The sequence below is a fragment of the Grampus griseus genome (genome assembly GCF_964374135.1).
Source record: "Grampus griseus genome assembly, chromosome: 10".
NCBI lineage: Eukaryota > Metazoa > Chordata > Mammalia > Artiodactyla > Delphinidae > Grampus > Grampus griseus.
Window position 1 is genome coordinate 78,184,451 of NC_139004.1, and position 16,416 is coordinate 78,200,866.

Consider the following 16,416-nt stretch of genomic DNA (forward strand, 5'->3'; position numbering starts at 1 on the left):
GCCCTGTCACTTCTTTTTGACAATGTGACCATAATCTCCTACTTCCCCTCCTCATTTTTCACCAGATCCAATTTCCCTGGAGCAATACATGTACATTTGTTATCACATCCTTATAAAGGGTCTCTGACCCTAACAAGGTAAAGAACCACTGTTCATTTAAAGTGAATTACTCCAAGCTTCCATTTTTCTAGATTGATAAACCCACCAGGCTCTCTCCCATCTTGGAGCCCTTGGAGCCTGCTTTTCTCTCTGCCTGAGAAGTTCTACCCAGATGTTCACGTGGCTGGTTCCCTTATTTTCTACAGGTCTTTACTCAAAACTTCCCTTCTTAATAAGGTTTCCCTGGCCACCCCAGCTAGAATTTCAGCATCCACCTCCCCATCACAGCCCTTCCTTTCCTTCTTCCCTGCATTATTTTTTCTCCATAACACTCACCACTATTCAGACCACTACATACTTCACTTATTTACCTTGTTCTTTGTCTCCTCCACAAGAAAGTACACTCTACAAGGCAGGGATTTTTGTCTGCTTTTGTCCGCTCCTATATTTCTAGGGTCTAGGAGCCCACGTGACACACGGTGGAAGAGTAAATGAATGATCAATGATGTTTACTGATTTTTTTGTTTCTTTTGGGTTTTTTTAATTGTCCTGGATTATCTAGATAATTTTTCTAGTTCTCACTTGAAGTGAATAAGTAATTTCAAATTCTTTTTGAGGTTAGTTCCTCGTATTAAGCTACAAAAACAAACAAACAGAATACTTGCTGTCTATCATTTTAAGGAAGAACACTGTGGTATTTCTCTTTAGTTTTGAATGCCAAGCATGGCAGGGGTGGGGTGGATTAGAGGACTGTTCCATTTAAAATTATGAAAAACGAATTAGGAATTTTCATTTGCAAGGTCTTCCCATTCATTAAATTCATAAGTAGCTATTATATGACCCAATGGAGGTAGGTGCTCTCAAATAACTGAGGTGAAATTAGCCTTTGCATCCATTTTGTATTTAGAAACGAAGAAGTTGGTGAATGCTAGAAAAAGAAAGCTCTCTATTTCACTACTTTTTTATGAGCAAAGTTAATCAAAACCTCTTTAGGACAGACTCACCGTTGTGAAAAAGTTTGCCTTGCTTGTGGAAAATATGTGTACTGATAAAACGCAGGTGGTTTAGCAAACACAACAGTATCTGTGGGAAAGATTGCATTTTTTTCCCAAATTCATGGAATTAAGTGCTTTGGGGTAACTGAAACTGTGACTCAGAAAAATACTTTAATAACTATTCTTTGCTCATAGCAATACAAATCCTAAATCAGGCATGGCCTGTGGAGAGTTGAAAGGCAGTGTCGCTCTCAGAATAAGTAGAAAGAAATACCCACAAAAGCCAGGGGCACAGTGCAGTACCGGGGCCTCAGAGGGAGGAATTCAGCTGGGCAACTGCCGCTGAGCATCCAAGAAGCCGAAGCCAATGTCAGTCTTTTCATTAAAGTGATGCCAAAACTAGTTAGATTCAGTTACCACTCAGCCAGTCTCTGGCCCTGAAAGCCAATGGGTGGCTCTCATTCTAGTCAAGTGGGTTGGCATCCAGCATCCACAGTCTCACTTCCAGAAAGGCTGCACCTATGCCACCAATGATCTGCTCTGGGAACTCATTCTTGACAAGTATGTCTCCTCGTAAAACAATTCTGCCCTGTGTCTAGTTCACCTGGAAGGAATAATGCTAGCAGTCAACATTTGTTGAGTAGTTAATGAAAGTCAGGCATCCTGTAATGAGTGTTTCGTGTGTGACCTCTCAGTTAATCCTCACAAAAGTTTTCAGAGGTAGGTATTGTCCCACCATTTTACAGATGGGAAAACTGAGGTTGAGAGGGTTCAGGGATCTTGGCTAAAGTCACACGGTGAATCAGCCATGAAGAATCCAGCACTGACTTTAAAACTATAGCAGTTAATCCCTATGCCCTCCTGACCCTCTAAAGAATGAAAACTAAGGAGATGGGAAAATGGTAAAGAAGTGACCTCCAAGGCGTGTGTTTCTACCACTGTCCTGAATATGGTCAGAAAAGCTACATACTAAACCAGAAACAAGACTCATCCAGTCTCAGTTCCAAACTGACACTTCACAAAGTGCTTCAAGGGAGCCCTAGATGGGGAACCATTGTTTTGAAACCTTTGGGTAAGGTAGGGGCAGGGAGTTGTCACTAAAACAAAACCAACCAAACAAACAAAAAGACCTGATGGCCATTCCAAGCCCACAACATAGCAGAGTACACTGTATGTGCATCTGACATATGATCATTCAATGATCAATTCAAAAACAAAAAAAGGCAAAAACTAACAAAACCTGTGCCCACATATAAGAAAGATATATAGAAAAAAAAAAGAAAGATATATAGAAACATAAAACACTTCCACCCTGTAGGCACTTGGTCTTCCATCCAACCAAAAAGCATCAACACAGCAACATGGTCCATCTCAGTGGGAGCATCTCCCTGAACGGAAGCAATTCCAGGGCTCAGAGCTCCGTATGTTCATACATGGCCTCCAAACACAAGCCCACAACCTTATGCATACACAACAGCTAGGACAGCCCTCAGTGTGGGAGACTTGAAAGGTTTATCAAAGGTTATTTCCACTCTTGGTGATTTTTCTCATTACAAAAAAACCTTAGACCCCATCTCTAATTGTGCATGATTCAACACATACTTCCAACACATTTTAAAAGGTTATTATTATTGCAAGTGTGGATTTCTTTTTACCTTAAGCTACACACAGTTACTTTAACAGGTACCATAATTTAGCTTTCAGATTCTCTCCAAATCATCAAAACAAGGTACTTGCAAAATGTTTATTTCCCAGGTGTTTTCTGCTAGTTTCAATACTGTTTGCCACGGTGCGTAAATGGAATGAGGGTGGTTCCTGAAATCTGGAACCAGGGTGTTATATAGTTACTTCCAGAACAGGGTGCAGCTTTCTTTGTGCTCCAAAATAAAAACCCACTTTCTCTTTGGCTTCATTTTTGTAATAGTGGAAAAGATTTTTTCTCTTTAAAAAAAGAATATTATGAGCGGCACTTAGCAGGGACAGCTCTGCAAACTGGTGTGAGATTATTACATCTTCAACTAATTTCTGCAAATCTGTGTGGAATCAGGGTCCTCTTTGTGACTAAGAATATCTTATGTAGAACCTTCACTTTTTTAACAGCTCAGTTCTTCCTCTCATCAACAGGACACAATATGGCATATAATGAGATCTCATTATAGCAGATTTTAATATACCATAGGTCAAATTGTGTCCACATAGCATAACTTCTCGAGACCAGATTCTAATAATATGCAGTTTTTAGCTAAGTGCCTATTATTGGACTTTCGTATGATAATGTTAGTCCTAACCCCCTGATACTCAACTCCACAGGTTTCATTAAGCCATCAGTTTGGGAAGCAAAAAGGAAAAAAAGGAAAAAAGAGCATACATGTTTCTTCTTTATTTGTATAACAGATTTTTACTCTCTCTGCTTATATCTATTAAAAATGATACTGGACTAGGTGTGGCAGTAGGTATAAAAATATATTTGACACAGTTTCAATAAGACATAATCTTAGCAAAGCCATAATGGTTGAGGGCCCAGGCTCTGGAGTCAAACTGTGTATATGTCCTGGGCCTACCACTTGCTTGGTGGGTGACCTTGGGCAATTTATCTCAACTCACTGTACCTCTATATTCTCAGTTGTTAATTGATGGTAATAATAGTACCTACCTTATCACTGAGAATTAAATGAGGTTAACACTCAGCACAGTGCCTGGTGGATAGAAATTAATAAATGCTGGAAGAGAGAAAATAAGAAGAAAGTTATCTTAAAATTGAAGTGGGAAAATGAGACCTACCTATACGAAAGTGAGGCAGGGTGGCAATGTGTGCAAATAGCGGGAAAGCCCTTGAGAGCAGGAGTGGTGAGCAGTGGATTCTGGTGTGGACTGGGTCACTTTTAGAGAGGAAGTTTCCACATAGGCTAGGATGCTGCTTCTCAAAGTTTGTCCCTGGATCAGCAGCCCTGGCATCACTTGGAAGCTTGTTAGAAGTACAAACTCTCAGACCTACTCCAGACCTACTGAACCAGAATCAGAATCCACATCTCAACAAGATACCCAGGTGATCCGTGGCACCTAAAGTGGAGAAGCGCAGCTCTTGGACACACCTTGCTTCTCAGAGCTTTCAGGCCTGCCATTCTCTCTTATCACACACATTGGCGCTTAGAAAAGAATAGCACTGGGGAAAAGGAAGCTATCCTCCCCAAAACTCCCACTGCAAAAAAACTGTGAGCGTTACATTCTAACAGTTATATGTTGGGAATATGATAGAACTGACAAAAATAAGTGGAATCAGCTAAATAAAGCAAGAAACATAAGTTATGATTCCATTAATATTTATGCCTCGACAGGGTATAAATCACAAATATTTATTTCATCCAGACTGAAAACGAAAACCAGGAAAACATATGATGACTCTTTGGGGGAGTGTTTGGGCAGAAGTCCCTGGTCCCCTCAGGCTTACAAAAAACGGATTCCTGCAGAAGGCAATGACATTTCAATTCCACGCATCTCCCTGTTCATTCACCTCAGACACACACCAAACAACAACACCGTGTTTCCATGAGTTACACTATGCACGCAGCACACATTACAGACAGACACACACTCAGATTCATCCACATCTTGCCACTTTTTCATGTTTGCCTTCCTTCTGTCCTTAGGCACCTGCTCAAATCTTGCCTGCCAGAGACACAGAATCTTCCATCTGGAATAGACTTATGAGAAATAGGCTAAGAACAGAAGGAAGAACTGATGATGAAAATAATAATACCTATCATTTATTGGGTACCTAGCTGTGCAAGATATTGTCCCACAGATGAGCCATTCTTTTTTCATTCTCACAGTAACTCTCTAAGACAGGCCATTAACTGTCTACTATTTCAGTTGAGGAAATAAGGACCCACAAGTTCAAATAAACTACCAAAGGCTACGCAGCTGAGAACCAGCATAAATGAGGCTCGAACCCGGGTCTGTCTTCTCCCCAACTGGCAGAGTGAAGCCAGCATCGATGAATCCAATAACCATCCTCTCGGGAAATGGCTTCTAATTTGTAATTCAAATGTAGTATTTTCCCTCGTTTTCACTTTGTATGGTGAGCGGGGAAGTGGCGAAGGAATTTTCTTAAGTCAGGCTGAATTTAAGCTGTGGATGGTGAAGTGCAGGATAATTTCCTCGTTGGTATTTTAGAAGTTCTTCGTTTTAACCATCTGTTGCAGGCTGACAGATGGGTTGATATATGACAGAATAATGGGTCTTCAATTCTAGGAAGGCAGAAGCAATGCTTGAAAAATAACAGCTCTTTTCATGAACCTAACTGTGCTAACACCGCTTGCTCACTTGCAAAAAAAAAAAAATGTCAGTGGGAGGGAAGTGCGAAATATAATCATAATCATTCCCCTAAACAGAAGAGTTTCTCACAATTGCCAAAGGTCAAATCCAGTAAAATATGCCTATTCTAAAATTATACTGAAGTTTTCAAATCCAGTTATTTGAAAGGGTATACGGGGGGATAGATTTAAAGAAAAATAATAAAAACAAACCCCCCAAACCCTTTTTCCATCCCTTTCTTCCAGTCATGTAATTTTTTATAGGCAGCCAGTGTTAGGAGTTTCTTATATCTTCGAAATAATTTACAAAACGTGAGATTTTTGAAATCCAAATGATTTCCACTCTGGGTGACTGCCAAATGTGAAGTCTCTTCCCTTTCTTCTTACATTCAGTGGGTATAGATGAGAAGTCACGCCAGACGTTTGGCTAGGCACAGGGACACAGGTGGCTAAGACTGTTCCATCCCCAAGGAACTTACATTCCAGTGAATGAGGTCAATATAGGAACAGAATTTAAATAGCACATACTGTGTGCCTTCTGAGAATGTAGCAGTGACCAACGTATCCCAGGCAGACCTTCTTCTTCAAATGGCCTTTCGTGTCTTAACACAATTATCCCAGTTCTTTTCTATCATGTATTGTAACCGGATGATATATTCACACACACGTACACGCACACGCACACGCACACGCACACAGACAGGCACACTCCTGGTCGTTGCCAAATAGGTTTGAAGCTCTACCCACAAAGAACCACTGACTCGAACTTTAGACTGTATTAAGAAAATACAAAGTTTTGGCCATATGAAGTTAACCTCAGCAGAGTGAATGTATTTTTGAAAGAACATCAGAATACAGAGTGGGGAGGGGGGGAAAAGCAAGTCATTACAGCTGAATTCATTGTCAAATATCACTGACCATGACATAATCAGGCCATGTCTATTGAAGGTTACATCACCTTTACCACCATCATAAATGCAACAATGAAAATACTCCAGTCTCCATGATTAACATTTGTATTTAATTTTAATCCTCACACCAATCCTGTAAGGTAAGCACTCCTATTCCATGTTACAGATGTCAACACTGAAGCCCAGAGAATTTCTAAGTCTGTGTATTATTTCCAGCCGTGCATAGCAATTCTTCCATGTCCTATCTGGAGATATCTCAGTAAGTGTAGAATAGTAAGTTAACAATAGGATTATGTTTTCAAAGGAGTATTTGACAGCCTGGATTTATCTCCTCAGCAGTTCCTTCCCACTCTAATATTATGTAATTCCAGAGAAGCATTTTTTTTTTTTTCAGTTTCAGGGAAGGTGATAGCAAGAGAGCACAGAGCAGGGTTCAAAAAGGAGCTGACTTGTTTCGGAAGGTGGCCCCTAAAAGGTCTGCTAGCATTTTCAGAGTCACAATTTCTCAGTGTAGCTTACTTGAAATGATTTCCCATAAAACGTATCCATTCTTAAATATAGGTTGGCGGTGGGGCAACTTAAATTTTTAGACAGTTTAAGAAATTACTTTGGATTGCCTGATAGTTTAACTATCCATGTCTCTACTGTTTGCCATTGTATGGAGGAAAAAAAGTAGTTGTGTGTCGCCTGTTTTTTTAAAAGTGTGTGTGTGCTATCACATACATATGACTCCCAAGTCATATCTATCTCTCGACCTATCTGTTCACACATTGAAAGAACATTGTAGTCCAAGGTACATGTGAGTGATGAAGTTCAAATCGGGCTGCTTTTGACTTCAAGCCTCCCACCGTGTCTCCTATATACTTCATTTCCTCCAGATGTTTCATCTCTATGCTGCCTGACATGTGGTGTTTTCCAGATATGTTTACTATGCCCAGATGTTTCACGTTAAGTGGACAAAGCTGGTTAATTTCTTAAACCTTAGTATTTTCATCTAGTTGCTTCAATGGCAGGCCCAAATATATTTTAGAAATGCTAAATAATACATAAAAATTAAAAAGGTTGATAAGATGCTCAATAAGCATCTCTAAATCTCCAGACTTATCCTTGACTAACTCTACAAATATGATTTTTCCCGATTATTTTTAAGACATCTAAACTGGTTTCAGCAGTTGCCTCACCTCTGGTCTAAGACTTGGGCATCTTACTTGTTTCTGTACTTACTGATAGAGGTGTCAAAACCTGTATCCAACTATTTGGAAAGAGTGTCATTTTCTACATAAGCTAGCAACTCACCTGGAAACAGTAGCATCCCTGATTGTTTTCCTAGGCTTACAAACTTGTAGAGTACAAGGGTCCGGAAAGGCAGGAATACGCTTCTGCCAACATTTAGATACATAAGCAGATCCATCCTAGATCTTTTTACCCCTGGGTCTCACTCTGTTTATTGCTTGGCTTTCTTAGAGGGAGAGAATTACAGGTAAGCAAGTGCAGAAAGCTGATAGCCTCAGCAGACATGTGGGCCACCAAAATTCCCAATAAACAAGCTTCCCCGCCTCCCACTCAAACTTCCCTCTTGGTCCTGGCCATTGTCAACATGCATCCTTCTTGGGCATAGATTAAGCAGGTAGTAAAGAGAAGCCCAAAGCTCCCTCTACACAACAATTCATAGGCCTTCCAGATAAGTCATTTTGTAGTGTGTTTATTATTCAACATGAGTCTGCTTTGAGAGCCACCCAAGGGACAAACCTAAAAGAATTCTGGATACAACCAGATCTGTGCAGCTTTCCCCGTCCCTCTAGACTGGCCAGTGACCCACACGCATTTTTTGTTTGTTTTAAAAACACCAAGACCCTTTCCTGCAAAGCCATTATCACCATTTGCAATTACACATTCTTCTGTGGTTATGTGAGTCAGTTGTTCTCCTCCAACAGGATGAATACTGGGGCCATGTCTGTTTTTATTAACTACTGTATTCCTAAGACCTGGCATCTAATTGGTTCTTACTAGAGATTTGTTGAATAAATGAATGAACCACCTTATTTGACCATCAAAACCCACTGAATAATACTAATACACTTTTCTATACTGTTATATATTTAATTATTATGTATAGAATTTGCCTATATATGTGTTTGTGTGTGTGAATTCATTGAGGGCTTACTCTGTGTTAAGCACTGAGCAAAGCATTTTATTGAATTAACTCATTTATCCTTAGCAAAAACCCTATGAAAATATATGTTATTATTGCCCCTTTTTACAGATTGGAAAACTGAGGCTTAAAGGGTCCCAGAGCTACTTAGAAAGAGTTGAGATTTGAACCCAGGGCTACCAGATTCCAAAGACTGTAGAGTGAACTACTAGGTGATTCTTTCCTAAAAACCTATATATAAGACCTACCTCACAAATTCTTGGTGAAGAAAGTAGAATAATGTATGTAAATTCTTAGAACCGTGCTTGGCTTATAGTAAACACTGAATCAATAGCAGCTACTACTAGTAACATTATTACTATTCATTTATTTTGAGCAGTTATTAACTTTCTTATATTATTATGGACTTGTTTGGAAATGTTTGTGCTATTTGTAATGAAAGGTTTAGGCTGGATCGATTGGAATTCAGAGCAGGTTGTAAGGAATGTTTTTAACCTGTGATTTACAACAGCATTGCAGAAAGCTACTGAAGACCTTGCCATCTACTCCAAGATCGCCAAACAGCCAAGAACACCTCCTTCTTGCACCCAGATTATGAAATCAGTTGTCTCTCACTGAGCTACAGGGAGAGATGCATAAATTTTTTTTTCTTTTCATAAGAAAAGAAAACAAGAAGAAACAGGAGGCCTCAGTTCCACAGCTGAACAACCACAAATCAATTGATAAAGTTCTCTGGGAACAGACTGAAAAAGTGCAGTGTGTCGATCATAATCAAATTTAACTGAAGAGAAAAAGAAATGAAATCCTACATTGATTCTCCAGTGTCAGCCAGATTCTTCACATGTGAAACCAGATGACTGATTATTACTCAGCCCCTGTAACAGAACAACCCCATCCACTGCAGCTTTCTTTCTGCAAGATCCTGATTAGCTGATAGTGTATCTGGCAGTAATAACATAAAACAACCCAGACAGTGCAGAAAGGGCAAAGATGTAAACCACCTGAGGGCCGGGAACAGTTCTTTGGCCGGTGTTTGCCAGCCCCTCCTCCATTTTTAGAACAGTACCCAGCCCAGAGTGGGAAAATAATCAATGCTGAACATATGATTGGGAAAAGGGACAAGTAAAATGATGGACGAATGAACAAATCAATGGGATTTGGAGTCAGGTCTGAGTTTGGTACCCAATTCCTCTAATCACTTACCTTCTCTAAGCCCTCCTCCTTCATCTGTAAAATAGAAAAACTGACGCTACTCCATAGGGTTGTGGTTAGGCTGAACTGAGGCTAAACGTGTAAAGCACATCAACCTCAGGCCTGACACACGGTGCGCCCCCCATCAAAGCTGGTTTGGAATATAATGACGTTCACCTTCTGATGAGAGACACAGACTTTGAAGCCCTGCAAACCTTGGTCGCAAACAAAGCTCAGCAACTTAGTGACTCTCAGACCTCCAGCAACTCACTTGATCTTTCTGAACATTGATTTTCTCATCTGTAAAGTGGGGTCAACAATAGCCACTTCACAGTGTTATTATGAGACTTAAATGAGTGATACGTGAAATACAGTGTCTGGTACGTAGTAACTGCTCTGTAAATGATAGCCATAAGTATGAATATTGCAACTTAATTTTTATTATGAGTCAATAAAATCATGGGCCTCTAAAAGCAACAGAGTGCTTTTATAATAGATTAAGAACACAGATTCTGATATATGTATACGTGTAACTGATTCACTTTGCTGTACACCTGAAACTAACACAGCATTGTAAATCAACTGTCCTCCAATAAATATTTTAGAAAAAAAACACAGATTCTGGAGCTGAACTCCCTGGGTCCAAATCCTGGCTCTGCATCTTTCAAGCTGGGTTTAAGTAATTTATCCCATCTGTAAAATGGGACTTTATATTTCATCCCATTTCACCAGTCACCATCCTGGCACATGTGTTGAGAATAGAGGGGTCAAGTCAGACTTTTCCCCTACATCTAGGCTGAAATGTAGCTCCCACTTAGTGGAGCTGTTTCTGTGGGCCCATCTCTTCCCTTGGCTGCCAGTACCAAAAACCCAAGCCTCCCTTTGGTCATTGATCTGCCTTCAGTCCTCCACCAGACCACTGGGGCAATGGATTATGCCATCCTATCAACCTACGTAAGAAATCCTATAGGCCAGGACAGATGCAAGAGGTGTGCTGGCCTTGTAAAAGCTAAGCTGAAAGATGGCTACCAGGGCCATCTCAGACTCAAGTACCAAGAAAAATTGTGACATTAGTGACCCAAAACAAGACAAAGGGCATCACTTTCAGTGGACCCTCAACAAGTGCTTCCACTTGTTAATTGTGGATTGGTGTTATGCTGTCCCATAGCACATGTGACTGTTGAACACTTGAAATGTAGCTGATACCAAATTAAGATGTGCTGTAGGTATAAATTACACCAGGTTTTAAAGACTTAATACCAAAAAAAGTAAAATGTCTTATTTATAATTTTATAATGTATGAAATGATAATATTTTTATATATTGAACTGTATTATATAAATACATGTGATGTATTAATATGATTAATTGCACCAATCTCTTTTTGCTTTTTTTTTAATGTGTTTACTGTAAAACTGAAAATTGTATATGTGACTCACATCTCTGGCTCCCATTCTATGCCTATGAGATAGCACTGGGTTAGAGTCTCAGTGTTCCCAGCCCAGGATGTGGCCATGCAGATCTTTCCAAACCTCAGACATTCTCTGCCCTGCTTCTGTCATGTGGGCCAGAAATTATTTACTGTTGTTCTTTAAATTATTTGGTAACTTCAATAAAATTTATTTTTTAAGAAACTCCTGTACCACTCCTGGATACAGAAATCCAGCATTATTTGACATAATTAGAAGATAAACATAGAAATGAATCATTAGAAAATAAAGAGTACTGTATTCCAGCCAGGTACCATTGTTTGCCTGAAGGCTCTGAGCCTGGGGCCAATTTTCTTTGATAGGTAGGTATTAAATATTTGTTAAATAGGCGTTAGAGACATATTAACATCCAGCTGAGACTTTCTTCTTTACTACTCAGATTACAAGAGAATCCTGAAGGAGAAAGCATTTCTTCCTCTGTAGCTCAGTGTTATTTATTGCTATGTCTGTGTCTCCACAATTAGGTAGCCCAAATTTCAGAACACCTGGGCATAATGGAAAACCACTCATTAAACATGGAGCCCAATGTCCTGAATTCAAATCTCTGTTACTTATGACAACTCGGACACATCATTTAACTTCCCTGAATCTGTAAAATGGGTATAATTGTCTTCGCCCTCATGCAGTTATTGTGAAGATCAAATGATCTTCTGCCATAGTGTGTTAAAAACTAGACATTCTCTAGAAGTCAGGTGTCACTTTTATTAGTGTTCCAAATGAAATAATGAAATAAATCTGTGAGTGGACCCAGACAGTTATCCCATCCAGCCACTGCTTAGTGATACTCTCTTCGAAAAATCCAAAGCTGTTCTGTGAGCTGAGCTTCTACCTTGCTGTTTGATTTCTGTGTTCCCTGATTCACAGCTTCATTCTGGTATTCCTGAAAGCTGACTTAGCAAAGTGAATCCAGCTACACTGAGGGTGAGGGTGAGCTCATGATACGCACAGTTGTCAAGCCAGGCACTAGTTATAAGGAAAGTATTTGACCTGTGTTTCAGTTTCCTCCTAAGAAAAGCAGGGCTAACCTCAGTACCTCGCTGTAAGGCTAACGATGTCTGTAAGTGGTTAGCAGAGTGCCTAGCATATAGGAAGCACTCTAAATGTGACAGCACATTTAATGTGACAGCAGCTGTTTCCTAAGACAGCCACTAGTTTGGGACAACTTTTGATGGACGCTCTGCCCTGTCCACCATGTTCTATGTCCAAGAGGTGACTTGCATGGATCACATGGGGTTCCAATTGGGTTTGGCCAATTGGAGGGAAACCGTGGGTTAAATCCATTTCACCTGCCTTCCTTAATCAAGGTTGTTTTAAGACTTGCCTGTCCTCCAGGCAGAAGGAACTTGGAGTCAGCTGTGTCTAGTTCCAGATGAGCTGGTCAAGAGAGGATGGGACCAACAACCCTTCAACTGGGCATGCGCCAGTGTCCTCTAGGTGACCTTTTGGCGTCAGCGTGTCGAAGACGCCACGTGCAGAGGCCTGTAGCCTCGTGACGCCTGTGCAGAATGAGGATTCCTGCACCTTTTTCCAATCACCTTTCCCCACGCCCAGCACGCCTCTGCCCGCCCTGCTGCTTTGTTCCTCATCCCATAAATACCCCACCACCCACCAGCCCCTCGCCTTCTGGGGGATGCATGTGAGATTTGTTCTCCCATCCCTGCGCTTGGCTCTATCGCGGAAAAATATCTTTTCTTTGCTGCAGTCCTAGGCCTGTCGGGCTTTTGGCTTGCTGAGCATGGGGCAAAATGAACCTGGTTTGGTAGATTAAAGAATGGGAGGAAAGTGGGGTCAGGGCTTTGCTCCCACATCTCTCCCTGAATGTAGCTTCAAACTTAGGCTTAGCAAAAGACCAAAAAAAAAAGTTGAGGCTAATTTGTACTCTAGCTAGAATTTTGACATAGGTGCCAAATCATCACACTTTGCTCAGGTATAGAAAACTTGGCTTGAGGCTGCTTTCTGAAACTTTTGATGCTAAAACTCTCAATTCTAATGACATTTATTATGTGGTCTAATTATAAATCCTGGTGCTGCTGTAAGGACAAATAGGGCCACCTGAAGTTCTGTCTGGGCGAGCCATTGATATAATCAGTCAGTGCCTTGATCCCATTGCCATGCTGTTTTTATTTGGTCTAATTATAAAATATGTTTTAAAATACACAAGTTTATATAAAACAAAAGTCGTCTTTAATCCTACCGTTACCACCTGGTAAGCTCCTATACAGAAGTTTATAGAACCCAGTTGGGACCATTTTGTATATTCATTTATTCTTTCATTTATTTTCTCAACAAATGTTGCTGGCGCCTCTTCTGCCAATTACCCAACAATAAGCAAAAGAGACAAAGGCCCTGCCCTCACGGAGCTGACCCCTCACTGGGGAAAAGAGGCAAACACACACATTTTCACTCCTCACCACCATCCAGTGAGACAGGTACTGTTATTATCCCAATTGACAGAGGGTTAAATTGAGGCTTCACGTATTAATAGTTTAGCAAAGTGCCTAAGGACACAGCTAGTAAGCAGCAAAGTCAGGATTCAACCCCAGGCCTATAGATGATAGACTGAGCTTTTAACTCATATGAGATACCTCAGTACAGTATACCATCCCTCTGTATAAAATGGTACTGGGGGGAAAGGGTTGCATTAGCTCCCCAAAATAACATATTTACTCCAAGGACATAGATCCTGACTTCAGCCATAAAGTTTGTTTATGGAAAGTGATTCATTTCTATTGTGTCATATTTAACTTAAGCAGGACCTCAGTGTTTTTAACTTAAGGTACTTGTTTTAAATAAAAACATGAATGTTCCTTAAAGCAGACATGAAAAGCAGTATAGAATAGTCAAGCTCACTGGTCCTGGAAGCAGACGGCCAGGCTTAGAATCCTGCCCCCCCACCCCACTTACTAACTCATGACTCTGAGAATCTTTTTTAACCTCTTTGTGCCTCAGTTTCCTCAACTGTTAAACGGGGACAGGATTCGCATCTATTTCATAGTGCTGTTGTTAGGATTAAATGAATTAATACATGTAAACTTGGAATAATACTTCACATAATAAGTGCTCAGTAAAAGTTATTATTACTATTGTGATTTTAATAAGTCTATTTTCTAGAAATATAAATACAGTATCACAAAACTTTCTTTTATTTGTTTCTCAACATGGTTTCAATGCTATGGGGTCTTGGAATTTTTCAAAAGGCAAACCAAAGAGTTGTATAAACGAATCAATTTGTTTCTAGAACTCACTTTTCTCTTCCTGTTTTATCTTTCTGTTTGTCTCTGTAGGACTTCATCGTCACTGTAGTCTTTTCTTTCTTGTGGTTGGTGGGTTCATCAGCTTGGGCAAAAGGGCTGTCTGATGTCAAGGTTGCTACGGATCCCAAAGAAGTATTGTTACTGATGTCAGCTTGCAAACAGCCGTCCAACAAATGCATGGCTGTCCACAGCCCTGTGATGTCCAGCCTAAACACTTCTGTGGTATGTTTCCCTCTATGCTTTACCTCCCAAATCTTTGTTTGCCAGTCACAGGAGTCAGAAAAACATCTCAGGAGTCTTCTGGGGAATTTTGCCTCTGAAATGAGTCCAGTCTAAAAGGTGATAGTTCACTCCACAGGCAAGACGATCCTTTGGCCTTCCAGTTTTCTACCCATAGACTTTAATGCTGCCAATTAAAGAGTTCTTAATAAGAGCCCAGCAGGTACTGGCAGCTGTTGCTTGGATGACAGTCAAGTCAGAATTCTAAGCCAGAAGCAGATATAAAATCTAAAGCTTAAGTCTGAAGTCTGCCGGAAGTTGAAAGGAATATTTGATAGCATAGAGGTTTCCTGGAAAGAAAACACTGTTCCAGCCACACATAGTTAGAATACACCCAGTTGATTGTTTAGAGAAAAATACGCAGACCCAGTAGGGTACAGATAGAAATGCAAAGTATAAAAAATACCTATAATAGTTATGGTAATTTTTTTAATCTTCTCCACGCTTCTGATTTAGTTGCTTGATAACTTTGGAAAAGCCGAACTGTATTAGTTGAACAGTCAAATATTATCATCAAGTGTATGGCTCTTACAGGGAGACAGAACACCTGACAGATAGCAGGGCCACTAAATTGGATTCTTATTTTATGAGTATAAGAACTTGTGTTACTCCAAAGAAAGAAACCGTATCTGAGAAACAGAAGCTATAGTAGCAGCAAAAAGCAGTAGTTACCGAATAATAGAGGGCTCAGTGTTTGATAAAAGAGTGTTTGATAAAGGATCGACATTCTTTAGCCACCCTTAAAAATTAATTATCTTTGCTTCAAGGTTAACTTATGTTTCTACAACTTTCTGGAATTTAATCTGAGAAGGCATTTAAGAAGGGAAAAAGTGTGGCTCATCAGCTGCTGGTGATTTCACTGTGCATCTTGCCTTAGTAATAAGATAGTAAACATTGAAATAAACTATATATTAGGGTCTCACAGTAATTTTTATTTACTTCTGGCCACAGCTATGGATGAATAGTTTGAGGTGTACATTAAAATACTTTCCACTACTTCTGTAGTTTGTTTACAGGCAGTGCTTAATAAAAGTTATTATAACCCTGATCTCAGAATTTAAGAGAAGAAAGATAAAATCATTCAGTGTGTTTGTTAGTTCTTCTAGTAAATTATGACATCCTGCACAGTCCATTTAATTCTGCTTCTGATGTCTCTAATAAGTTTAGACTAGGAGATGCAAATTTTGAATGAGAAACAATGTGACGTATGTCTTAAAAATCAAAAGAAGAATGGATGGAAAGCAAAGCACATCGTGTGTGGAAGGGCAGGTCTGGTGCTGTTATCGTTCTGGATCTGTGTTTGTGTGCTCCAGTTCCTAGTGGGAGAAAACTCCATTTAAACTGGCTAAAGCAAAACAGTCTTCGTATCCCTAAAATCCGTTCTTTGTATCCCACTTCTGGTACCGATGTCTATATGGGGTATAATGGTTGGGTCACAAGTACCAGAAACGGACGAACCATCCATAATTTCTACGTCTGTTCCTCCAGCTTCACGGAAGCAATGATGGTACATGTCCTCAGATAATCTAGATGTCTTCTCTCCATTCTTTCTCATGTTATGTACTGTGTTTTTCAGTCTCTCTTTCTGTTGTCCCACATCTAGGCTAGAATCAAAATCCCTACTCTGATTTCAGTTGCAACAAAATGACAAGAACAAATTCGAGGGCTCATGTGCCCCTAAAATGTGCCAGGCAAGAGATCTGTGATACCTCTGTGATGACGATAAAGACAT

General features: G+C 40.0%; 1 protein-coding gene across 1 annotated transcript in view; it reads left to right on the forward strand.

Moving 5' to 3' along the window:
- SYNPR (synaptoporin) overlaps window positions 1-16,416 on the forward strand; it is a 287,678-nt gene that overhangs the window by 267,239 nt on the left and 4,023 nt on the right. Inside the window, exon 5 of the mRNA XM_082664117.1 lies at window positions 14,436-14,627. Coding sequence (XP_082520243.1) covers window positions 14,436-14,627 — 192 coding nt within the window. The remainder of the gene's footprint in view (window positions 1-14,435; window positions 14,628-16,416) is intronic.